This window comes from Neoarius graeffei, chromosome 20, assembly GCF_027579695.1.
Source record: "Neoarius graeffei isolate fNeoGra1 chromosome 20, fNeoGra1.pri, whole genome shotgun sequence".
In the NCBI taxonomy this organism is placed as follows: Eukaryota; Metazoa; Chordata; class Actinopteri; order Siluriformes; family Ariidae; genus Neoarius; species Neoarius graeffei.
Window position 1 is genome coordinate 10,016,305 of NC_083588.1, and position 25,492 is coordinate 10,041,796.

The 25,492-nt window shown below is 45.0% G+C and overlaps 1 protein-coding gene across 1 annotated transcript; it reads right to left on the reverse strand.

Annotated features, from left to right (window-relative positions):
• Window positions 1–25,291, reverse strand: hopx (HOP homeobox). The gene is made up of 3 exons (XM_060902503.1): window positions 25,032–25,291; window positions 24,756–24,923; window positions 1–587 (listed from the first exon to the last, which is right to left on the reverse strand). Exons 2-3 carry the CDS (start codon window positions 24,915–24,917, stop codon window positions 510–512), a joined length of 240 nt encoding a protein of 79 aa, XP_060758486.1. The 5' UTR covers window positions 24,918–24,923; window positions 25,032–25,291; the 3' UTR covers window positions 1–509.
• Between the last annotated feature and the right edge of the window lie 201 nt (window positions 25,292–25,492).

Genomic DNA, 25,492 nt, shown 5'->3' on the forward strand with positions numbered 1-25,492 from the left:
TGAAGTTATGACAGTTTATAGCTGATACAGCAGAAGTAATGACAGGAATTGTTTTCCAAGATGTTCCACGACACTTAACGAAAAGAAGAACAAAACACTTTGGGATGTGATGTTAACAGTAATGAATTATGAAGTGATACGAGTCGATGGAGATTATTTTCCTGGAACAGCATGCCCCCAAAGTGTTTTATTCCTCACATATCACATCACTTCAGCAGATAGCGTAATAGAAAGCACGTCATTCACACCTGACCGTATCGATATATAATTTATTTCTTGACGTAAACATGACATTCATGTGTGCAATATGCATTTACTTCAGCTACGGCCAACAAACAAACATCGCTTAACTGCAAAAATAAAGAACATGAGGGCACAAAGTCGAGGAAGCAGTCGACCTGTCCCATCCTGGACAGATGAACAGAATAAGGAGGAAAGGGAAGGGATGGATGATGGATAGAAAGGATGAGCGGCATGGTGTGTGCATAAAGAGATCTTCTCGCTTGTCTTCAGTCCTTGACTGATCCCGGTTGAGCAGGCAGTCCCTCTGCTTGTCTCCACTGAGCGTTACGCATCTTGAACCATTTCTACATGAAAGAAAGAGGAAAAAAAAAAAGTTAGCACGTTAGTATTAAAACGAACAGATCGATAAGACTTCAACAACTTGCATTTACATTTGTCAAATGAGCCTCCGGTTAGCCAGACTTGAAATCTGATGTCCGTATTGTGCATAATTTGCAAATCATGACACTCCACACAACACCTCACCACCAACTTCTTGCGTTCAGTTACTCTATAAAAAAAAAAAGTCTGCACCAAATATCTTCATTCTGCAAAGCTTTTTAATAGTTGGTTTGCAAACAAACCACCAACAAAAAGTATCAGAGTTGGACGATCCTAAAACGTTTTATGCGCCACGATGTGATGTTTTGGAAGGAATTTTGGTTGTCCGATAGGGCTTGAGCAAACAGATGTGTACACACTTGCCTCACATCTGGGAAAACCGTTCTGAAGCTGTTTACGTCAAGATACCATGACCCTTGGGTAAACTGAACTTTGCAGCTGCTCACACTGACATAAGATGAAAAATTCGTAAAAAAGAGTATGTCAATTAATCAACAGCAAAGGTGAAATCATCAGGCTTCCACATGATACAAGAAGATTTTGAGTCATTCGGCAACAATTCAGGATTTGACGATACTACTGAATGTGCGATATGATACGATGAGATTCCAAACAAACCAACTTTGTTCAGAATCTCAGGTAAGCTTGGTATAAAATCGCAAATGATGGTGACTGAGAAGGACTGCTTTAAAAGAGCCAGAGTTCCATGCAAATCACCTTTCTAGCCTTTTTCCACCTCAGTTTCAAGTATGAATTATTTTTAGGCACCAGTTATTTGTCCATAATGTAGATAATAATCAGTTCATAATCTGGTATCATTGCTCATCATCAATTCATTGCCATTATTGGATGAAAGATAAAGAAAACATAATCTGGACTAGCCTGTGGGAACAAAATTCTCAAATTGAACAAACATCTCTGTAGAGAACTGTAGATTTTCAGAAACCTAGATTCTCTGCAATCTTTCATGGAGAAATGTTCTTCTTGAATTAACTAACAACTCTTTCACAAATTTTGGCACAAAGGACAGAGCCACGCCACGCTCCTTGCTTGCAAAGACTGAGTCTTTGGTGCAGGCGCCTTTTATACCCAATCATGAAACCCTCACCTGTTCCCAATTAACCTGCTTCTTGTGGAATCTTCCAAAATGGAAGTGTAACTTGAATATCCTTTCAACATTTCAATCTTATTTTACCTCTGTCTAAGTTTTATTTATTTATTTATTTTGGGGGGGGGGGGGGGGGGGGAGTATGTTGCAGGCGTCAAATTCTAACTTTGTTTCTATTTCCAACATACAATTAAGTTGGGGCGGCACAGTGATGCAGTGGTTAGCGCTGTCGCCTCACAGCAAGAAGGTCCGGGTGAGCCCCGTGGCCGGCGAGGGCCTTTCTGTGTGGAGTTTGCATGTTCTCCCCGTGTCCGTGTGGGTTTCCTCCGGGTGCTCCGGTTTCCCCCACAGTCCAAAGACATGCAGGTTAGGTTAACTGGTGACTCTAAATTGACCGTAGGTGTGAATGTGAGTGTGAATGGTTGTCTGTGTCTATGTGTCAGCCCTGTGATGACCTGGCGACTTGTCCAGGGTGTACCCCGTCTCTCGCCCGTAGTCAGCTGGGATAGGCTCCAGCTTGCCTGCGACCCTGTAGAACAGGATAAAGCAGCTAGAGATAATGAGATGAAGTATTAAATGTCATTGTTCCTTAAAAATTCTTGAACACTCCTCTTGTAAGCGCAGACGGTATTGGAGTCTCGAACTGTGTTCGGTAAAGCATTCCACGATTTGGTTCCATGGAAGAAGAAGGAACGTTGGGTTGTCTTTGTGCGACACCATGGGATATTGATGTTGTCCTTTCCTCTTGTGTTGTAAATATGCGATCAGATCTCTTGGCTAATTTCTGGCAGAGGTAATCAGGCGCCATTTGATTTAAGCATTTGTACATCATGGTAACGTCACGAAATCGGAGAAGTTGCTCAACTGATAACCACTTTAGTTCCTTTAATGTGGGCGAAACGTGATCAAACTTTCTTACCCCTATTATAAATCGTGTAGCGAAGTTTTGTATAAGTTGTAGTTTTTGGAGGTTTCCATACGGTGGAACGGTAAAATAACTTGCTAAAAATCAGGGCGTTTACAATGAGTTGGAGAACATCCCTTGAGAATCAGTGCCTAATCCTGTTAATCTGGCATAATCCGGCCAGTTGTCGTCGGCTGTCCATCGCTGGCGATGACGACTGCTTCATTAGGACACGCAGAAACACGGACGGGCCGCGACGTCCGCACCAGAGTGACAGAGTCACCCGCAGCAGCGGCACGAACGGCCCGGACGAGCCGCCACGGAACGTCTGGCCTCGTGAGCTTTCGCATACTATTCTCCTTTCCTGAAGAAGCGCCTTGCACAGTAAGGTAAGACAAACGATGTTGTGCCCCCATCGTGTTGTCTCTGTGGACCACCAGACCTGATGCCAAGTGGTGCACAAAAGTGCCACAGATCTGACGGGTATGGAAGTTGCCCCGCAGTGACAACTGACTTGCCGAGTGATGCCATCCATTGGCCATTTGACTGGCTCTTCCGCATCCCATCTGGTGGTGTGCCGTTGACCCTGTTGGGTTCATCTGCCACACTGCACCGATCAGAACTACTGATCTTTTCAACATGTAGCTCAATCTTCAATCAACAAGTTTTCACCTTCATACTCAACACGTTTCCGTGAACATCATGAATATGGACGTTGGGCGTATCGAAAGCATCAAATTATATTGTGTCATTGATGCTATGAGCAGAGTGTGTCTGGTGATTGCATCATCATTTCAGATGTTGCTGATTGCTTCATCTAATGGTTTGCGTGTTGTGTTACTCAGGTCACAGTTACACAATGACTGGGAAATTTATGCAACCATTTTTGGGAGATTTATGAAAAAAAAAAACCACCTCAAAAAACAAGCCTCTGTGTGAATATCAGAGGGGGGGAGGGGAAAAGATCTGCTTTTCATCAGTCAGAGGTTGAGCGACTTCGAGGAAGATTTAATGCCACATGGACAGGTGCTTGCGTTGTGTTTTGGTTGTTCTTGAACGATCATCTAAAGACCAAGTCAAACTTGGGATGAGAGGAAAGAAGCTGATCCGAGAGTTGATACTTTATCGAGTGGTGGTTCGAGACAAAGAAACAGTGAAATGCCGACGTCAGGGCTTTGATGAATGCGTCACTTCGTCGTCATGACAACAAGTCAAGCAACTCAGGTTATTTGCATGACTGTGTGCTGTGTATCGCCGTGAAGTGATTTGGCTTTTAATGGTATAAAAAAAAAAGTCAAAAGTACAACTTGTAAAATCCTCCAAAGGTTCTAGTTCGATGCTAAATGCTGTAATGGTTTGGATCATAACCAGTGGGCTTTGAAATGTTCATTGGTTTCCTGAAATCTAACTCTGGAACAATTAACTGTTCATGATATGACAATAGATTTGGGAATAATACACACCAGAGGTATCATGATGTCACATCCACTCTGAGTCAAACTCTCAAGCACCGCCCACTCTAATCTTACACACATATGCACACAATACCCTGCTTTTCCTATTCAGGATAGTATTCAGGCTGAACCAGTTTGGCAAAGACAGAGTGCAAGGGAAACAGACAGACAGGTCACATGCATCATGTGGCGCTTTGAGTATTTACGTGCATGGATTTACGCTTTCAGTCCTCAACATTCAAATCATGCGTTCAGTGACGGGCTTCCCCTGAGTCGCATTTGCATTGGAAATCATCAGTGCAGGATACGTGCTCGAAGGCTACGTTCACACTGCAGGCTGAAGTGACTCAAATCCGATCTTTTCGCCCATATGTGACCTGTATCCGATCTTTTATTGACAATATGAACGACACAGATCCGATTTTTTCAAATCCGACCCAGGCCGTTTGGATATGTGGTGCTAATTCCGATTCCTATCCGCTCTTTTCATATGCGACTTCAGTCTGAACCGCCAGGTCGCATTCATCCGACTTACACGTCATCAACAAGCCACAAACGTCACTATTCTGCGCTGAAGTAGGCGGCGGGTCTCTCAAAAAAAGTTACAACAACATGGCGCATAATCACGGGCGCAGATAGAGGGTGGGACGAGTCATATTTAAATTCACCTCGTTCGGTCCCCCCTACTTATAGGGAGGAAAAAACGTCTATGCTGTCTTTCTTTGCATAAGGCAAACCTCACGGAAAAATCAAAAGACTAATTACCATTTGGTTTATTGAGGTGCACAGCAGTGTATACATAGTTGCAACAACTCACATAAAACAAAACAAAGACTGATATTCGGTTGGTTGAGCTGCGCAGACTGCACAGGTTGCGAGCTCGAGCTTGGTTGCTATGGTTACTAACAACAAGTTTGACAGGCATGTTGGGGTTGGTTTGCTGGCAGCTTTGTCCCCCCCCCAGTTCAAAAAACGTATCTGCGCCCCTGCGCATGACATCAATGCGAGGGACGCTTCGGGCTGTGAAGGTTCTGAATCTTCTCAATGGAAGGACGCAGAGGTTGGGGAGCTGATTTCCATTTGGGGGGATGCAGCTATTCAAGCTAGATTGGATGGGTCATACCGCAACCGGGCGGTTTTACTTCCGTAAACACTGGCCATGCTCACTGCGTGTGACGTCGTCGTATCCTGCAGTGCGCATGCGGAACACTTTTAGGTCGCTTTTCGTTCATACTGAGGATCACATACAAGTCGCATATATTTGTTAATGTGAACGACCTCACAAAAAAATCGGATTTCACAAAAAAATCGGAATTGAGCATTAAGCCTTGCAGTGTGAACGTAGCGATATATGCTAGAGAGTTCAGTGCTTCTTAGACCACAGCGCTGTTGAATTCTTGACTCTGATTGGCTAAAAAAAAAGTGTCAATTAATTTTTGAAAACAACAGCTCTGACAGTTTTGCTCCGATTTGCAAAAATGTACAGTTTACGGAATGAGTCTCCAGTGTCAACGGTTTATAACAATAAGGTAAAGATGGAGCTTCAAGTTTTCAGGACAGAAGGCTCTGTGTTTTGCGTGTTTCTTTCTTTCTTTCTTTCTTTCTTTCTTTCTTTTTTGCATTAGCAGCTTCAACAAAAAATGGGCAGGCCACCATTTGAAATAGAACAATAAAGTATCACTTTTCTTGGGTGACTGTACATTTTTATCAAACTCTGTGAAATTGTAAACCTAATGTCGAAATGGAGATATCCATTTGATAGAGGGGTCCAAGGTGAATATTAAAAAATCTTTGTTTAAAATATTTTGTATTTCATGCAGAGTTTCGGAAGGAAAAGTCAGCGTTATGGATGTGACGAAATTCCGTTACGGGTGTGACGCGTCTGAAATAGACATGGCATATGTTTAGAAAATCAGCAATTTAACCACCATAACCCTTTGAAAAACTCTCTAAATATCAGCTAAAACTATCAAAGTTCTTAAATAATATTTCGGATGGCTATTGTTTTGCTGTTTTGTGGATTTTAGCATACGTTTCTGTGGCTTGTGGCAATAATATAGAATTGTACATGATCAAAGTTGATTTTAGCTTGGGTTTTACATTATAAGAAAGAAAGACTGACAGTGGCATATTAGGTTGGTTACAAATTGGTTCAACTTATTCACATCTGTAAAATACAGGCCTAGGTGATATCTCTGGGAGTGGTTTTGATGTATTACATGTTGCTTTAATTTTGCATGGTGAGGTTGACATTTACATGGAATTGCCCAATAAACAGATCAAAAGTATAATGTGTTCTTTGCAAAAAAAAAAAAAGTACTCATTATCATCAGCAAGTTGTTGTGGTATGAAGGGAATAAAACATATCGGGGTGTGCCGTTTGAAGAAATTCATCCATTTGAGAGTAGGACCAGTAACTCCGCCTTGTGACTCACCACATCACACCACCCTACTGTCATTATCGCGAAATAAGCCTCGACAGGGCAGGGGTCTTGATTCAACCTGAAGGGGTCGATTTTGCGATAATGACCGGCCTGCTGTACATCATCCCACTTATTATCGCGACTGACTAAAGAAGTCAATCATTGCAGACAAAATATTGATTTAAAAATTAATTTATTGGTCCATCGCAACGGTCTGTTATACTTGACAGCTGAATCCCGTCCTCGACCAATCGGAATTGAGTATTCAAATGAGCTCGTCACAGCAGCACGATGCATAAAATCATGCAGATACAAATCAACAGCTTCAGTTAATGTTCACTCACATCAAACATCAGAAAAATTGTGATCTCAAAGTGTGACTTTCTTTCACTGTGGCATGGGTGTCGGTTTGAGCCAGATGGACTGGTTTGAGAGTTTCAGAAACAGCTGATCTCCTGGGGTTTTCACACACAGCGGTCTTTCGAGTTTACACAGAACGGTGCGAAAAACAAAAAGCATAGAGTGAGTGAGTGACAGTTCTGTGGGTGAAAACAAACGCCTTGTTGATAAGAGAGGTCAGAGGAAAATGATCAGATTGGTTCGAGCTTTTTTGCCAGGAAAGATATTGTAACTCATAGTGTCTTGCAAAAGTATTCATCCCCCTTGGTGTTTGTCCTGTTTTGTTGCATTACAAGCTGGAATTAAAATGTTTTTTTCGGGGGTTAGCACCATTCGATTTACACAACATGCCTGACACTTTAAAGGTGAAAACTGTTGTTTTATTGTGACACAAACAATAATTAAGATGAAAAAACAGAACTCTGGAGTGTGCCTAGGTATTCACCCCCCCAAGTCAATACTTTGTAGCGCCACCTTTTGCTGCAATTACAGCTGCAAGTCTCTTGGGGTATGTCTCGATTAGCTTAAGCACATCTAGCCACTGGGATTTTTGCCCATTCCTCAAGGCAAAACTGCTCCAACTCCTTCAAGTTAGACGGGTTGCATTGGTGTACAGCAATCTTCAAGTTATGCCACAGATTCTCAATTAGATTGAGGTCTGGGCTTTGACGAGGCCATTCCAAGACATTTAAATGTTTCCCTTTAAACCACTCCAGTGTCGCTTCAGCAGTGTGTTTCGGGTCATTGTCCTGTTGGACTGTGAACCTTCATCCCAGTCTCAAACCTCTGGCTCACTAAAACAGGTTTTCCTCCAGAATTCCTCTGTCTTTAGTGCCATCCATTTTTCCTTCAGTCCTGACCAGCTTGCAATCCCTGCAGATGAAAAACATCCCCACAGCATGATGCTGCCACCACCATGCTTCATTGTTGGGATGGTGTTCTCAGGGTGTTGTGTTTGCACCACACATGGCGTTTCCCATGATGGCCAAAAAGTTCAATTTTAGTCTCATTTGACCAGATAATTTTCTTCCATGTGTTTGGAGAGTCTGCCACATGCTGTTGGGCAAACTCCAAAAATGTTTTCTTAAGCAATGGCTTGTTTTCTGGCCACTCTTCCATAAAGCCCCACTCTGTGGAGTGTACGGCTTAAAGTGGTCCTACGGACAGATACTCCCGTCTCCACTGTGGATCTTTGCAGCTCCTTCAGTGTTATCTTTGGTGTCTTTGTTGCATCTCTGATTAATGCCCTCCTTGCCCGGTCTGTGAGTTTTTATGTGACTTATGAGGTGAATTCGTTGGACCGGCTCTTATTTCGGGGTTTCATACGAAAGGGGGTGAATACCTATGCACGCTCCAGATTTCTGTTTTTTTTCCATCTTAATTATTATTTGTGTCACAATAAAACAACAATTTGCACCTTTAAAATGGTCGGCATGTTGTGTAAATCAAATGGTGCTAACCCCCCAAAAATCCATTTTAATTCCAGCTTGTAATGCGACAAAACAGGACAAACACCAAGGGGGATGAATACTTTTGCAAGACACTGTAGCAACTCTGTACAACCGTAGTGAGCAGAAAAGCATCTCAGCATGCAACAGCAGAAGACCACATTGGGTTCCACTCCTGCAGCCAAGAACGGGAATCTTAGAATCAAGAACAAGTTCCTATTAAAGTGGCCGATGAGTGTGTATATATACAAATATTTTACGTGCTGCTTTCAGACAGAAGATCGGTGGAATTTTGTTTCCCAGAAATATAATTTGTTTCGGAAAGCTGCACATGTCTGATCTGTAGTGGATCCGTTAGAAACTTTAGATATTCGAGGAATCTAACCAGTCCAGGTCTGCTTAACTTCACACTGTCAGCACGGTTTATCTCCGACCAGACAGAGACACGTGGAAACAGGGCAGGGAGGTCCATGTCTCATCCAGAAGCAGGCTCGTGTACTGTACTAGAGTATGAAAAATTCAAAACTTCTGCAAAACATACCATCGTTTCACCGAGAATGAGAAGCATTTCCTTGTTGCTTAATATTCAGGGTGTGGATGGTGGCATTAAAAGGAACGCTTGCACAATTTCTCCAGTTACCACAAATGTGACCAATCAGGCAAAGCATGTTTGGTATTGTATTAACCATACATGTCAACCTATACGGAATGTCCGTATTTTATATGGATTTGATTCAATAAACGTAGTATACGGGCATACAAATAAAGTTATACGGATTCTTTAAAAAAACTTCAATATTTATTTAGCGCTATAATCAATTCCCACGATGATAAAAGAGCGCATAGCATTTACAAACGTACTGTACACCACAGACAGCCAGTAAAGAGTCTTATGAAATCGCGCGTTATCTTGTGGTAGCGAGACTTCGTTCCACTTTTGATCATGCGCACACCGCATTGCGAGAATCCCGCCAACCGGGAAGTAACATTTTGTTTGAAACGCGTATTTCCACCTGAGCGACTTTCAGTAGCGACTGAAAAGATTCTGAATGGGCACTCCGGCAAGATCAACACAGACACTTGCTATGACATGTAGCCTCGTGAGGTATTGGTGCAGACTGCTAAAAAAGCTGTCATGGAGTACAATTCAGAACATGAGAGTGACACTTTGTGTTTTTGTCAAACATTGGAGCTTTGTGTTCATTCTGAAGGTTTATTGTTATTAATATTGAATAAAAAGTAACTTGGATATGAGTGATTCCACACTTATGGGTACTGAAATGGGGACATGAACTTATTTTTAAAAATTCACCTAAAACCATTTCTTTTTTTTTTACCATCAGGTCACAAAACATGTAATCTTTAATGAATGATATGTTAAAAGATAACTTTAATTTTCTGAGATGTAATAAAAACATATTTATATGCCAAAGTCAGAACGTAACAGAAGTGTTGTGGACATATATATTCTCAATTTTAACAATGTAGAATTACTTTTTGAAACATAGGAAGGTGATGTTTTAGCAAATATAATTAATAAACATGTGTAGTAGAATAAACATACACATTCTTTCAATAAGATTAACATGGTATATAGCTAGATTGTAATTAATTTGTAACAGACGCGAGATGGACAATCGTAACAGAAGTAATGGAACAGACATCATTTTGGAACTCATAGGCTTGACTTTGGCATATAAATATGCTTTTATTACATCTCAGAAAATTAAAGTTATCTTTTAACATATCATTCATTAAAGATTACATGTTTTGTGACCTGATGGTAAAAAAAGAAATGGTTTTAAGTGAATAAGTTCATGTCCCCATTTCAGTACCCATAAGCGTGGAATCACTCATATATCATTGTTAATTATCATTCAAATTTTAGGTAAATTATTTTAATTTGCATCTTATAAGGATTTTATAAGGGAAATACGGATTTTGGAGGTTGGTTATACAGGTTTGATTGACCAAAGGTTGACATGTATGATTAACTGTTCTAACAGAGCTCACTTCATTAACAAGGGGTCACGTCCCGCGTCAGGGCTGTCGGGGCATATTTCAAAACCTGAAAATATGCAAAACGTGGGATCTCATCTCATCTCATCTCATCTCATTATCTCTAGCCGCTTTATCCTGTTCTACAGGGTCGCAGGCAAGCTGGAGCCTATCCCAGCTGACTACGGGCGAAAGGCGGGGTACACCCTGGACAAGTCGCCAGGTCATCACAGGGCTGACACATAGACACAGACAACCATTCACACTCACATTCACACCTACGGTCAATTTAGAGTCACCAGTTAACCTAACCTGCATGTCTTTGGACTGTGGGGGAAACCGGAGCACCCGGAGGAAACCCACGCGGACACGGGGAGAACATGCAAACTCCACACAGAAAGGCCCTCGCCGGCCACGGGGCTCGAACCCGGACCTTCTTGCTGTGAGGCGACAGTGCTAATGTGGGATCTTAATGACCAAAATGGATTCCTTTTCAGGGTGTAGGCAATGACATGAAATGAATGTTTCAGGGAAATTTGCATATCTCTTCCACTTCAGTCTAAAGTTTCTCATCAGCCAAGACAAGTTTGGAAATGCAAATTTCGGTTTAGTCCTGTGAGGCTTTTTACCACAAATTATCATCACGTTAACTGCTCGAACACACCTCGGTAAGCAGGATCTGGATTATAAATGAGAAACTTGACACAACTTTGCTCATAATCTTAAAAGTAATCAGAAAAGACATGTTTTGTGTTGAGAACCATGAGGCTAACAAGTCATAACTTCTGACTGACGGTGAGCATGCTAATCACTTGAAGATATCTGATTGAGCTCACTCAGTGCGTTTACATGCACATAGAGAAAATCGAATTTCTGCCGTTGCTCGTCTGAAATCGAAGTTCTAAATGGCATGTAAACACCTTAGCTAGGCTGAAATTGAACCGAACTTGATTTCTCGCAATCGAGCTACACGACCTAGATTATGCGATTTCTGCCGAGCTACTTAGTGCATGTAAACCCTATCGAGCTACGTATTCGAGCTACTTACTTCAGCACTGCCCCTTCCGGAAGTGACGAGTGACGAGACCACAAGCGGGAAACACAACAGCCTCGGTCGGCATGACACGTCACCTTAGCCGCCCACTTTATTAGGAACACGTCTGTTCGTACATACAAACTACAAACACTCTTCTTAGAGTTTAGAGTTTATTTTATTTTTAAAAGGGACGGTGTACAAATTAAACATTATCCTTGTGGTAAGGACAGATGTCTGTACCAGGTTATAGCAGTACATGCTAATTTCCGCCTGTAGTCCCTTTGTTTATACTCTTGAATAGCTCTTCTTCATGACGACAACCGGAAGTGTACCAACACGATGGGGCGTGTAGCGCCACCTGTGGCTCGGGTGCACAATGCACCTCACTCAATAGCTCGATTTCACAGTGTGCATGTAGGATTGGATTTCTCTGGCACCCCTGCTGGGACCCTTTGCTCGATTACCGACAGCAGCTTGATTTGGATGCGCATGTAAACGTACTGACTGACTTTTCGTGAGCCCTTAACGGTACATTTGAGTGTGACAAACAAAATTGTACACCAAAATGTTCAAACTTTTGACCAAAGATTTGGGAAACAGTCTTCTGCTCCATCCAAATCAGGAAGTAGATGATGATTTTGAAAGGAATGTTGAAAAAAAAAAAAAAAAAACCTCTGACCACGATTCAACAAATATTTCTGGATGAGAAGTTATTTTGCAAAAATGTTTGAAAACTTGGAATTCAAAGGCTAATGTTGCTCCCAAGAAATTTCACCTCAGGTTACCATCATGCTTATTGGCGGAACTCATCAACATATGATTCAATGCATCGGGTGAAAAACAGGTTTGTTCGGGGGGGGTTTGAGAACCAAACAGCACTTGAGAACGTTTGCAAACATGACTAACATGGTGATAGTTTCTGTGGAACCCGATTCTCCTCACACTTGTTTTACAGCATGTCTATTATCAGCCTTGGACTTTACATAACCCTTGACAACACGTCATGTGATTACTATGAGCATAATAGGAAAAAAAAAACAGAAATGAGTTGTGGAACTTTCTAATAATGTCAGGCATCTTCTGGAGGAACAGCCAAATGTCCCCACATGGTCAAAATTATCGGATAGTCCTGTCTTTGTCGGGATGAAAATATAAAGCCACACATGCACAATTTCGAAGTGTATATCTCATATCATTTTCTATCTTCCCTCCCCAACCCCTTTATGAGGAACATCTAGACACTTGTTCGTTCATGTAATGATTTGTTTTGTCGCAGCGCAATGTATAAAATCACTGTCGGGTTTAGACATCACTTTTTTAAGTGAACCTGTGACCAATGTCGCCCCAGATTCCTGTTCTTGGCTCACAGGAGTGGAACCCAGTATCATCATCTGCTGTTGTAGCCTGAAGGTTTGGCATTTTCTGTGATGCTTTTCTGCTCACCACAATTGTAAAGAGTGATTATTCAAGTTACCAAAGCCTTCCTGTCAGCTCGAACTAGTCTGGCCGTTCTCTTCCGACGTCCCTTGTCAACAAGTCGTTTTGACGCACAGAACTGCTACTGACCGGATGTTTTTTGTCTTTCGCACCACTCTGTCGAAAAAATCCCAAGCAATCAGCATTTTCTGAAATACTCAAACCACCCACATCCATGCAATGAACCCGTTTGTGCAGGACTGTGCTGCTGCCACACGACTGGCTGATTGAATAATTACAAGAAGGAGCAGATCTTACATAATACTCCATGATGTCTGTGAAGGTTTTCAGTCATTCAGGTCATCGTAAACCGTAGGTGCAAAAGAACGAGAGAGCCAACGACCCACAGATCACCCTAACGACCCTTGAGGTTGCGAACACCGTTCACACCCGGCCCCCAGTGACCCTAACACCTACAGGATGACTGAGAGGGTCAACAACCCACATGACCTCAACGATTCCCCTTCGGTTTGCTTTTGGTCCATGAGAGGATAGATACCTGGAACTCCTCACGAGTCAGGCGGAACTGAAGAAGCCTTTCAGATGAAAGGTCTTCAAGAATTTCAAGTAAGTCCAGTTGCCTTCTTTAGCACCTACGGAATACTCCATGATGTGACTATAGGTCATGTTACATCGCCAACTTATCATTGTCATTTGTGTCATTTGTGAACAAGTCGACTCTTTGAGGTGAACATCAAGAGCCTTTGACGAGACTTGCATATATGAACCCTCCATCCATCCATCCATCCATCCATCCATCCATCCATCTTCTATCGCTTATCCAAATCCAGGTCGCAGGGGTAGCAACCTAAGCAGAGCAGCCCAGACTTCCCTCTCCCCGGCTACCTCCACCAGCTCTTCCAGGGGAATACCGAGGCAAAAAATTAACCAATCTCTTAATTTTTTAAAGCTGTCTACAATGTCATAAAACCTCTTATGGTGTAATTGAATCAATTAATTAACTGCTTCCATGGAAACCTCTTTTCCATCTCAGAACAGTTCATTAGTGTGAATCAGAAGGCATGAGTTTGATTCCCTGATTCTGTGTGAGCTACATGAACAAGGTTGAAAGACAGGGAGGATCCCTGTCTTTAAGTCTTAAAGATGGACTGAATGCAGACAGTGTATCAGTGGAGACGATCAGGTATCAAGATAAATGGAATGGAACTGAATCTTTTTCATGAAGCACAGACACAGCGGCCCTGATCACATTAACACAAAGACACTTTGTATATTTCTCAACACGCATTTGTTGTTGCTTGATGATTTTACGATTATGTCAAGAGACTTTTAGAAAATGCAACGAAACGTTATTTTGTTCATCAGAATGTTGGAGCAAAAATGGCAGGGAGTCATTTGGGAGCCAAAAGAGACGTCTCTTACTGGTGAGCTAAACCACATGATTTGATTCACTAAAAAGAGCCACGAAGTCAGATGTCAAGCCTTTCAAACTATCCCAGTCAAGTACATAATAATAATAATAATAATACACCACTTTTAAATTGTTTGATTCTTATCGGTAATATTCCTTGTACAGTGGAAGCTTCTTCTCAACAGATTTAAAGAATGTCTAAGTGCTGACGTGATACCATGCTGATATTTCGATTGGACCTTTATCCTGGGTTTGACATGAAACTGCAACCAGTGGTGAGTCTCAGGTCCGGGAGGACTTGAGTATTGGGGAAAGTGGAGTTTCCCCTTCGTCACCATTGCCCCCAGGTCCGCTCTGACCCAGAGTGGTAGCACCTGCCTGGGTTCCAGCTATGGGTTAAATAGTACATCACCAATAAGGCGCTGGCAGCAGGGCGCTTTTCGGTGCAATGTGGCAGATGAACCCAACAGGGTCAACGGCACACTACCAGATGGCATGCGGAAGAGCCACTCAAATGGTCAACAGATGGCATCACTCGGCAAGTCAGTTGTCACTGCGGGGCAACTTCCATACCTGTCAGGTCTGTGGCACTTTTCTGTACCACTTGGCATCAGGTCTGTTGGTCCAGAGAGACAACACGATGGAGGCACGACATGGTTTGTCTTACCTGACCGTACAAGGCACTTTGTTAAGAGAGGAGAATCGTATACGAGAGCCCACGAGACCAGACATTCCATGGCGGCTCGGCCAGGCCATTCGTGCCGCCGCTGCAGACGGCTCTGTCGCTCTGGTGCGGACGTCGCGGCCTGTCCGCGTTTCTGCGCGTCCTAATGAAGCAGTCATCATCGCACGCGATGGACAGCCAACGACGACGACTGGACGATCGTTTATAGTGGTGACTCAGTGAAAAAGGATCGAAATAATTTTGCTGATGTTCCAAAACATGAAATGTAACTCAAAACCAATAAAAGTAAACTTTATTTTTCTTTGGTGAATACAAAATTGGACTCATTGGCAAATTTCTGCGATGGTCAATAAAACATTTTGAAACACACAGTTTTCAGAAAATAATCTTCCATACTATATCATGACACCCAATCAATCCAAGTTCAGACTTGACATGTTTTCTCAGCAGAGTCATTTAATGCTGTAAAGGTACGATGTTGACTGACACAACGCAGATCTTGAGTGTGAACACAGAACATAAATCGCCTTCCAGCTTGCCGATGGCAAGCTGTTTTGCATAAGTTGGCAGCAGAACCTTTCGGAGCTTTGTTTCAGCATTTGCCATGAGGTAATGAGTGTCAGTACGCTCAGTACTCAGAGCTCTGATATCAGTAGATAGCAGTCCACCAAAAAAGCATGTTTGAGATAATGAGTTTGAATCCTGATAATACCACAGCTATCTGTGGATGGGACAGAAAAACTGGCCATACTCTCAACCACAGTGACACAAGCTAATCATGGATATGTCGTGTATCTGGAAGAGGACGAACAGTGTTTTCCTCTGAGCGTGTTGCGATGCAGCATGTGTGGTTAGCTGACTTTATATGTCTCTCAGTGAACTTGTTCTGCTTAGATGAAGCCACTGTTCTGGACTGGGAGCGGTGGTATGATCGGGGAGATCAAAGCCATGGGTAGGACTTGGCCAAGAATAAATGAGTGACAAAATCAGTGAGGGGATTTTTTGAAAGGAAAAGAAAAAAAGTGGGATTCCATGCATCCATTATCTGAAGCCGCTTATCCTGTACAGGGTCGCAGGTAAGCTGGAGCCTATTTCAGCTGACTATGGGCGAGAGGCAGGGTACAACCTGGACAAATCGCCAGATCCTCACAAGGCTGACACATAGAGACAAACAACCATTCCCACTCAATTTAGAGCCACCAATTAGCCTAAACTGCATGTCTTCAGACTGTGGGGGAAAACAGAGCACCCAGAAGAAACCCACACAGACACGGAGAGAACACGTAAAGTCCACACTGAAAGGCCCTTGTCGGTCATTGGGCTCGAACCCAGAACCTTCATGCTGTGAGGCAACAGTGCTAACCACTACACCACCGTGCCACTGCATCCCGAATGTTCTGAATTAAATCAAATGAATGAAGCTTAACTTTGTTATTCATAGTAATTGGGTTCTCAGCTACCATCCATTATCCATCCATCCATTATCTGTAGCTGCTTATCCTGTGCAGGGTCACGGGCAATCTGGGGCCTATCCCAGCTGACTATGGGCAAGAGGCAGGGTACAATCTGGACAAGCCGCCAGAACCTCACAAGGCTGACACACACAGACAAACAACCATTCACACTCACTTTAGGGCCACCAATTAGCCTAACCTGCATGTCTTTGGACTGTGGGGGAAACCAGAGCACCCAGAGGAAACCCACACAGACACGGAGAGAACACGTAAACTCCACATTGATAGTCCCCTGTCGGTCACTGGGCTCAAACCCAGAACCTTCATGCTGTGAGGTAACAGTGCTAACCACGACACCACCACATCCTGAATGTTCTGAATTAAATCGAATGAAGCTTAACTTTGTTCTAAATAGTAATTGGGTTCTCAGCTACGCTCTCAGAAAATAAAGTATATTCTTGTACATTTAGGGGTACCATGGCTTGTCACTGGGGAAGGCATTAATGATGACGACAGACTGCTTGGGAACAATATACAGTGGCATGCAAAAGTTTGGGCACCCTTAAGGCCAATTTATGCTGACAACGCAGTCCTCGCAGATGGCGTCGCAGATGGCGTCTGTGTAGCCGCCCCCCCCCCTTCGCAGACGCTCTGCGCGCACCTCCCAAAAATTGTGACCACCGCAGAAGCCTCGCAGACAGCGTCGCAGACTGATTGGTCCACTCTACATCCGCTGTACACGCACTTCCGCTTCCCTACTTTCCCGGTTTGGTTTGTTTTCACGATCGGCATTTTTAAAAACACGAGCAAAAATGGAGCAGCACGAAGAGCGGTTGATCGAGGAAGTGAGGAAGTACGTACATCTATACGACTCCAGTTCTAGTCATTATAAGTAACCGGAGGATAAACACTCCACTAACCACACCCACCAACTACTCCTAGCGATTTCGCGACTTCACGCCCCCTTGCGTTGTGGCGGTGAATAACATCGCGCACGCCTATTACTCCCCGCTCAACTATAAATTACAACTGTCTGCGAAAATCTATCTGCGAAAGCCTTGTCGCAAGAGCATGCAGAGGCCCTTACTGAAAATGTCTGTTACTGTGAATAGTTAAGTGAGCAGAAGATGAACTGATCACCAAAAGGCATAAAGGTAAAGACGACACATTTTTTTCAGCATTTTCTGCAAGATTTGTGTATTATTTTTGTTTTGTACAATTGGAGAGTGAAAAAAGAAAAGGAACACCATGCGAAAGTTTGGGCACCCCAATACATTTGAGTTCTCAGGTAACTTTTACCAAGGTTCCAGACCTTAATTAGCTTATTGAGCTGTGACTTGTTCAAATTCTTCATTAGGAAAGGTCAGATGATGCAGATTTCAAAGCTGTATAAATTCTCTGACTCCTCAAACTTGTCCCTAAAATCAACAGCCATGGGATCCTCTAAGCAACTCCCTCGCATTCTGAATAATAAAATAAGTGATGCTCACAAAGCAGGAGAAGGCTACAAGAACATAGCAAAGTGTTTTCAGGTAGCCGTTTCCTCAGATCGTAATGTTATTAAGAAATGGCAGTTAACAGAAAGAGTGGAGATCAAGGTGAGGTCTGGAAGATGAAGAAAACTTTCTGAAAGAACTGCTCGTTGGATTGCTAGAAAGGCAAATAAAAACCCCTGTTTGACGGCAAAAGACCTTCAGAAAGATCTAGCAGACCCTGGAGTAGTGGTGCACTGTTCTACTATGCAGCGACATCTGAACAAATATGACCTTCATGGAAGAGTCATCAGAAGAAAACCTTTCCTGCGTCCTAGCCACAAAATTCAGCGTCTGAAGTTTGCAAATGAACATCTAAATAAGCCTGATGCATTTTGGAAACAAGACCTGTGGACTGATGAAATCAAAATAGAACTTTTTGGCCACAATGTGCAAAGGTATGTTTGGAGAAAAAAGGGTGCCAAATTCCAGGAAAAGAACATCTCTCAGACTCTGAAGCATGGGTGTGGATCGATCATGCTTTGGGGTTGTGTTGCAGCCAGTGGCACAGGGCACATTTCATTGGTCGAGGGAAGCATGGATTCGAATAAATACCAGCAAACTCTGGAAGCAAACATCACACCATCTGTAAAAAAGTTGAAGTTAAAAATAGGATGGGTCCTACAATAAGACGATGATCCAAAACACACCTCAAAATCTACAATGGAATACCTCAAGAAGCACAAGCTGAAGGTTTTGCCCGGGCCCTCACAGTCCCCTGACCTAAACATCAGTGAAAATCTGTGGATAGATCTTAAAAGAGGGCGGCACGGTGGTGTAGTGGTTAGCGCTGTCGCCTCACAGCAAGAAGGTCCGGGTTCGAGCCCCGTGGCCGGCAAAGGCCTTTCTGTGCGGAGTTTGCGTGTTCTCCCCATGTCCGCGTGGGTTTGCTCCGGTTTCCCCCACAGTCCAAAGACATGCAGGTTAGGTTAACTGGTGACTCTAAATTGAGCGTAGGTGTGAATGTGAGTGTGAATGGTTGTCTGTGTCTATGTGTCAGCCCTGTGATGACCTGGCGACTTGTCCAGGGTGTACCCCGCCTTTCGCCCGTAGTCAGCTGCGATAGGCTCCAGCTTGCCTGCGACCCTGTAGAAGGATAAAGCGGCTAGAGATAATGAGATGAGATGAGATCTCAAAAGAGCAGTGCATGCAAGACAGCCCAAGAAACTTGTAGAACTGGAAGCCTTTTGCAAGGATCAATGTGTGAAAATCCCCCAGGTAAGAACTGAAAGATTATTAGCCGGCTACAAAAAATGTTTACAAGTTGGTACATGCAGGGTCCCCAAATTTTTGCTTCGGGCCCTTTTCCTTTTTTGTCATTTAGAAAATGTAAAAGATGAAAATTAAAAAAAAAATTGTTTTTGCTTAAAATATAAAGGGAATGAGTCATCTTTAACTTGATGCCTTTTGGAGATCATTTCATCTTCAACTTCACAGGAACAGTAATTTTGACCAGAGGTGCACAAACTTTTGCATACCACTGTATGTACCTTTTTGGTCCTAAAAAAGGTACACATAGTTACCTTGAGGTCTAATAATAAACTAAAGGAGATACATTCGTACAGTTAGATTGTACCTTGGGGGACAGAAATGGACCCCAACTGTCACCCTACGTATTTCTGACAGTGTAGCATGTGATGTCGAAAGTTCAGGATGATAATAATCGGATTAAAAAGCGCTATGGCTCCTCTAAATAAACAGATACACTACCGTTCAAAAGTTTGGGGTCACCCAGACAATTTTGTGTTTTCCATGAAAAGTCACACTTTTATTTACCACCATAAGTTGTAAAATGAATAGAAAATACAGTCAAGACATTTGTCTGGCCATTTTGAGCATTTAATCGACCCCACAAATGTGATGCTCCAGAAACTCAATCTGCTCAAAGGAAGGTCAGTTTTATAGCTTCTCTAAAGAGCTCAACTGTTTTCAGCTGTGCTAACATGATTGTACAAGGGTTTTCTAATCATCCATTAGCCTTCTGAGGCAATGAGCAAACACATTGTACCATTAGAACACTGGAGTGAGAGTTGCTGGAAATGGGCCTCTATACACCTATGGAGATATTGCACCAAAAACCAGACATTTGCAGCTAGAATAGTCATTTACCACATTAGCAATGTATAGAGTGGATTTCTGATTAGTTTAAAGTGATCTTCATTGAAAAGAACAGTGCTTTTCTTTCAAAAATAAATAAGGACATTTCAAAGTGACCCCAGCTCTTTTTTAGCTCTTTAGAGAAGCTATAAAACCGACCTTCCTTTGAGCAGATTGAGTTTCTGGAGCATCACATTTGTGGGGTCGATTAAATGCTCAAAATGGCCAGAAAAATGTCTTGACTGTATTTTCTATTCATTTTACAACTTATGGTGGTAAATAAAAGTGTGACTTTTCATGGAAAACACAAAATTGTCTGGGTGACCCCAAACTTTTGAACGGTAGTGTGGATTGTATCTTGGGGGACAGAAATGGACCCCAACTGTCTATTTCTGACAGTGTAGCACGTGATGCCGAAAGTTCAGGATGGTAATAATCGGATTAAAAAGCGCTATGGCTCCTCTAAATAAACAGATAAAGCATTGCTGTCCTTCCACAGTTGGATTTTTTAAAAAGTTTGGTCTTCCAGAGTCAGTTTTTTCTCCTTCCTGAGCTGTGTGTTGTGGAGTCACCTCTTCACTCACCACAGTCTCTTCACTCACCACAGTCTCTTCACTCACCACAGTCTCTTCCTCACTCACTACAGTCTCTTTGGTCACCACAGCCTCTTCCTCACTCACCACAGCCTCTTCACTCACCACAGTCTCTTCCTCACTCACTACAGTCTCTTTGGTCACCACAGCCTCTTCCTCACTCACCACAGCCTCTTCCTCACTCACCACAGTCTCTTACTCACTCACCAAGCCTCTTCCTCACTCACCACAGCCTCTTCCTCACTCACCAGTCTCTTCCTCACTCACCACAGCCTCTTCCTCACTCACCACAGCCTCTTCCTCACTCACCACAGCCTCTTCCTCACTCACCACAGTCTCCTCCTCACTCACCACAGCCTCTTCCTCACTCACCACAGCCTCTTCACTCACCACAGCCTCTTCCTCACTCACCACAGTCTCTTCCTCACTCACCACAGTCTCTTCCTCACTCACCACAGCCTCTTCCTCACTCACCACAGCCTCTTCCTCACTCACCAGTCTCTTCCTCACTCACCACAGCCTCTTCCTCACTCACCACAGCCTCTTCCTCACTCACCACAGCCTCTTCCTCACTCACCAGTCTCTTCCTCACTCACCACAGCCTCTTCCTCACTCACCACAGTCTCTTCCTCACTCACCACAGTCTCTTCCTCACTCACCACAGTCTCCTCCTCACTCACCACAGCCTCTTCCTCACTCACCACAGCCTCTTCCTCACTCACCACAGCCTCTTCCTCACTCACCAGTCTCTTCCTCACTCACCACAGCCTCTTCCTCACTCACCACAGCCTCTTCCTCACTCACCACAGCCTCTTCCTCACTCACCACAGCCTCTTACTCACTCACCACAGCCTCTTCCTCACTCACCACAGCCTCTTCCTCACTCACCACAGTCTCCTCCTCACTCACCACAGCCTCTTCCTCACTCACCACAGCCTCTTCCTCACTCACCACAGCCTCTTCCTCACTCACCACAGCCTCTTCCTCACTCACCACAGCCTCTTCCTCACTCACCACAGCCTCTTCCTCACTCACCACAGTCTCCTCCTCACTCACCACAGCCTCTTCCTCACTCACCACAGCCTCTTCACTCACCACAGCCTCTTCCTCACTCACCACAGCCTCTTCCTCACTAACCACAGCCTCTTCCTCACTCACCACAGCCTTTTCCTCACTCACCAAGCCTCCTCCTCACTCACCACAGCCTCTTCCTCACTCACCAGTCTCTTCCTCACTCACCACAGCCTCTTCCTCACTCACCACAGCCTCTTCCTCACTCACCACAGCCTCTTCCTCACTCACCACAGCCTCTTACTCACTCACCACAGCCTCTTCCTCACTCACCACAGCCTCTTCCTCACTCACCACAGTCTCCTCCTCACTCACCACAGCCTCTTCACTCACCACAGCCTCTTCCTCACTCACCACAGTCTCTTCCTCACTCACCACAGTCTCTTCCTCACTCACCACAGTCTCCTCCTCACTCACCACAGCCTCTTCCTCACTCACCACAGCCTCTTCCTCACTCACCACAGCCTCTTCCTCACTCACCAGTCTCTTCCTCACTCACCACAGCCTCTTCCTCACTCACCACAGCCTCTTCCTCACTCACCACAGCCTCTTCCTCACTCACCAGTCTCTTCCTCACTCACCACAGCCTCCTCCTCACTCACCACAGTCTCTTCCTCACTCACCACAGTCTCTTCCTCACTCACCACAGTCTCCTCCTCACTCACCACAGCCTCTTCCTCACTCACCACAGCCTCTTCCTCACTCACCACAGCCTCTTCCTCACTCACCAGTCTCTTCCTCACTCACCACAGCCTCTTCCTCACTCACCACAGCCTCTTCCTCACTCACCACAGCCTCTTCCTCACTCACCACAGCCTCTTACTCACTCACCACAGCCTCTTCCTCACTCACCACAGCCTCTTCCTCACTCACCACAGTCTCCTCCTCACTCACCACAGCCTCTTCCTCACTCACCACAGCCTCTTCACTCACCACAGCCTCTTCCTCACTCACCACAGTCTCTTCCTCACTCACCACAGTCTCTTCCTCACTCACCACAGTCTCCTCCTCACTCACCACAGCCTCTTCCTCACTCACCACAGCCTCTTCCTCACTCACCAGTCTCTTCCTCACTCACCACAGCCTCTTCCTCACTCACCACAGCCTCTTCCTCACTCACCACAGCCTCTTCCTCACTCACCAGTCTCTTCCTCACTCACCATAGCCTCTTCCTCACTCACCACAGCCTCTTCCTCACTCACCACAGCCTCTTCCTCACTCACCACAGTCTCTTCCTCACTCACCACAGTCTCCTCCTCACTCACCACAGCCTCTTCCTCACTCACCACAGCCTCTTCCTCACTCACCACAGCCTCTTCCTCACTCACCAGTCTCTTCCTCACTCACCACAGCCTCTTCCTCACTCACCACAGCCTCTTCCTCACTCACCAGTCTCTTCCTCACTCACCACAGCCTCTTCCTCACTCACCACAGCCTCTTCCTCACTCACCAGTCTCTTCCTCACTCACCACAGTCTCCTCCTCACTCACCACAGCCTCTTCCTCACTCACCACAGCCTCTTCCTCACTCACCACAGCCTCTTCCTCACTCACCAGTCTCTTCCTCACTCACCACAGCCTCTTCCTCACTCACCACAGCCTCTTCCTCACTCACCACAGCCTCTTCCTCACTCACCACAGCCTCTTACTCACTCACCACAGCCTCTTACTCACTCACCACAGCCTCTTCCTCACTCACCACAGTCTCCTCCTCACTCACCACAGCCTCTTCCTCACTCACCACAGCCTCTTCACTCACCACAGCCTCTTCCTCACTCACCACAGTCTCTTCCTCACTCACCACAGTCTCTTCCTCACTCACCACAGCCTCTTCCTCACTCACCAGTCTCTTCCTCACTCACCACAGCCTCTTCCTCACTCACCACAGCCTCTTCCTCACTCACCACAGCCTCTTCCTCACTCACCAGTCTCTTCCTCACTCACCACAGCCTCTTCCTCACTCACCACAGCCTCTTCCTCACTCACCACAGCCTCTTCCTCACTCACCACAGTCTCTTCCTCACTCACCACAGTCTCCTCCTCACTCACCACAGCCTCTTCCTCACTCACCACAGCCTCTTCCTCACTCACCACAGCCTCTTCCTCACTCACCAGTCTCTTCCTCACTCACCACAGCCTCTTCCTCACTCACCACAGCCTCTTCCTCACTCACCACAGCCTCTTCCTCACTCACCACAGCCTCTTACTCACTCACCACAGCCTCTTCCTCACTCACCACAGCCTCTTCCTCACTCACCACAGTCTCCTCCTCACTCACCACAGCCTCTTCCTCACTCACCACAGCCTCTTCACTCACCACAGCCTCTTCCTCACTCACCACAGTCTCTTCCTCACTCACCACAGTCTCCTCCTCACTCACCACAGCCTCTTCCTCACTCACCACAGCCTCTTCCTCACTCACCAGTCTCTTCCTCACTCACCACAGCCTCTTCCTCACTCACCACAGCCTCTTCCTCACTCACCACAGCCTCTTCCTCACTCACCAGTCTCTTCCTCACTCACCACAGCCTCTTCCTCACTCACCACAGCCTCTTCCTCACTCACCACAGCCTCTTCCTCACTCACCACAGTCTCTTCCTCACTCACCACAGTCTCCTCCTCACTCACCACAGCCTCTTCCTCACTCACCACAGCCTCTTCCTCACTCACCACAGCCTCTTCCTCACTCACCAGTCTCTTCCTCACTCACCACAGCCTCTTCCTCACTCACCACAGCCTCTTCCTCACTCACCAGTCTCTTCCTCACTCACCACAGCCTCTTACTCACTCACCACAGCCTCTTACTCACTCACCACAGCCTCTTCCTCACTCACCACAGTCTCTTCCTCACTCACCACAGCCTCTTACTCACTCACCACAGCCTCTTACTCACTCACCACAGCCTCTTCCTCACTCACCACAGCCTCTTCCTCACTCACCAGTCTCTTCCTCACTCACCACAGCCTCTTCCTCACTCACCACAGCCTCTTCCTCACTCACCAGTCTCTTCCTCACTCACCACAGCCTCTTCCTCACTCACCACAGCCTCTTACTCACTCACCACAGCCTCTTCCTCACTCACCACAGTCTCCTCCTCACTCAGTCCGCACTCAGCGGCGATGAGCGCGAGCGTTGCTCCGTCCGGGTTCCGGCCGCCGCGAGAGAAATTCTCCTCCAGCACGCGCAGCTGATCTTCCGCCAGGCGCGAGCTCAGCGCCTCCGTCCCGGTCCCGTCCGAGGCCATGGCGCTCTCACAGACCAGACGGACAGCACAAAATAACAACAACAACAACAACAACAACAATAATAATAATAATAATAATACAGGAATAATAATAATAATAATAATAATAATCACCAAGTCTCGAGTTTCAGCGCGAGACAACACTGCAGGATGAACACAACGGTGTGAGCGCGCGCGAGAGTGATATCGAAAAAAATAAAAAATAATATTTAAAAAGATCCAAGAACTGCAGGAGAAGTTTGCGCGCTCCCGCCCCCTCGGACAGCCAATTCACTTGAACATCAGGCTCCTGCAGCTTAAAGGCGCAGTCTGACTGAAACTCAACTCAACTCAACTCCACCAAACACGCATGCGCGTGCACTCGAACCTCTCCAAATGAGCACTTGTTCATTGAACACACTTTATAAAGATGGAACCGTGTTTCTGTGTGTGTGTTTGAAACCTTCACCCTGTGTACTGATTACGCAATCCTGACACAACAACCTTGGACCTTTGTCTTGTGTCTTTGGCTGATGCACCTGTCAAACCAGCTGTTTGTTCCGGATACAGGTGTGTTTACCTGGAGACCAGATGTG

Excerpts from the sequence above, each read along its gene's own strand:
- hopx (XM_060902503.1), bottom strand. The coding sequence starts at position 24,917 with ATGGCCTCGGACGGGACCGGGACGGAGGCGCTGAGCTCGCGCCTGGCG. Across the intron at positions 588-24,755 it reads TGAGTGAGGAGGAGACTGTG|AAATGGTTCAAGATGCGTAA; the intron begins GTGAGTGAGGAA and ends TCTTTCATGTAG.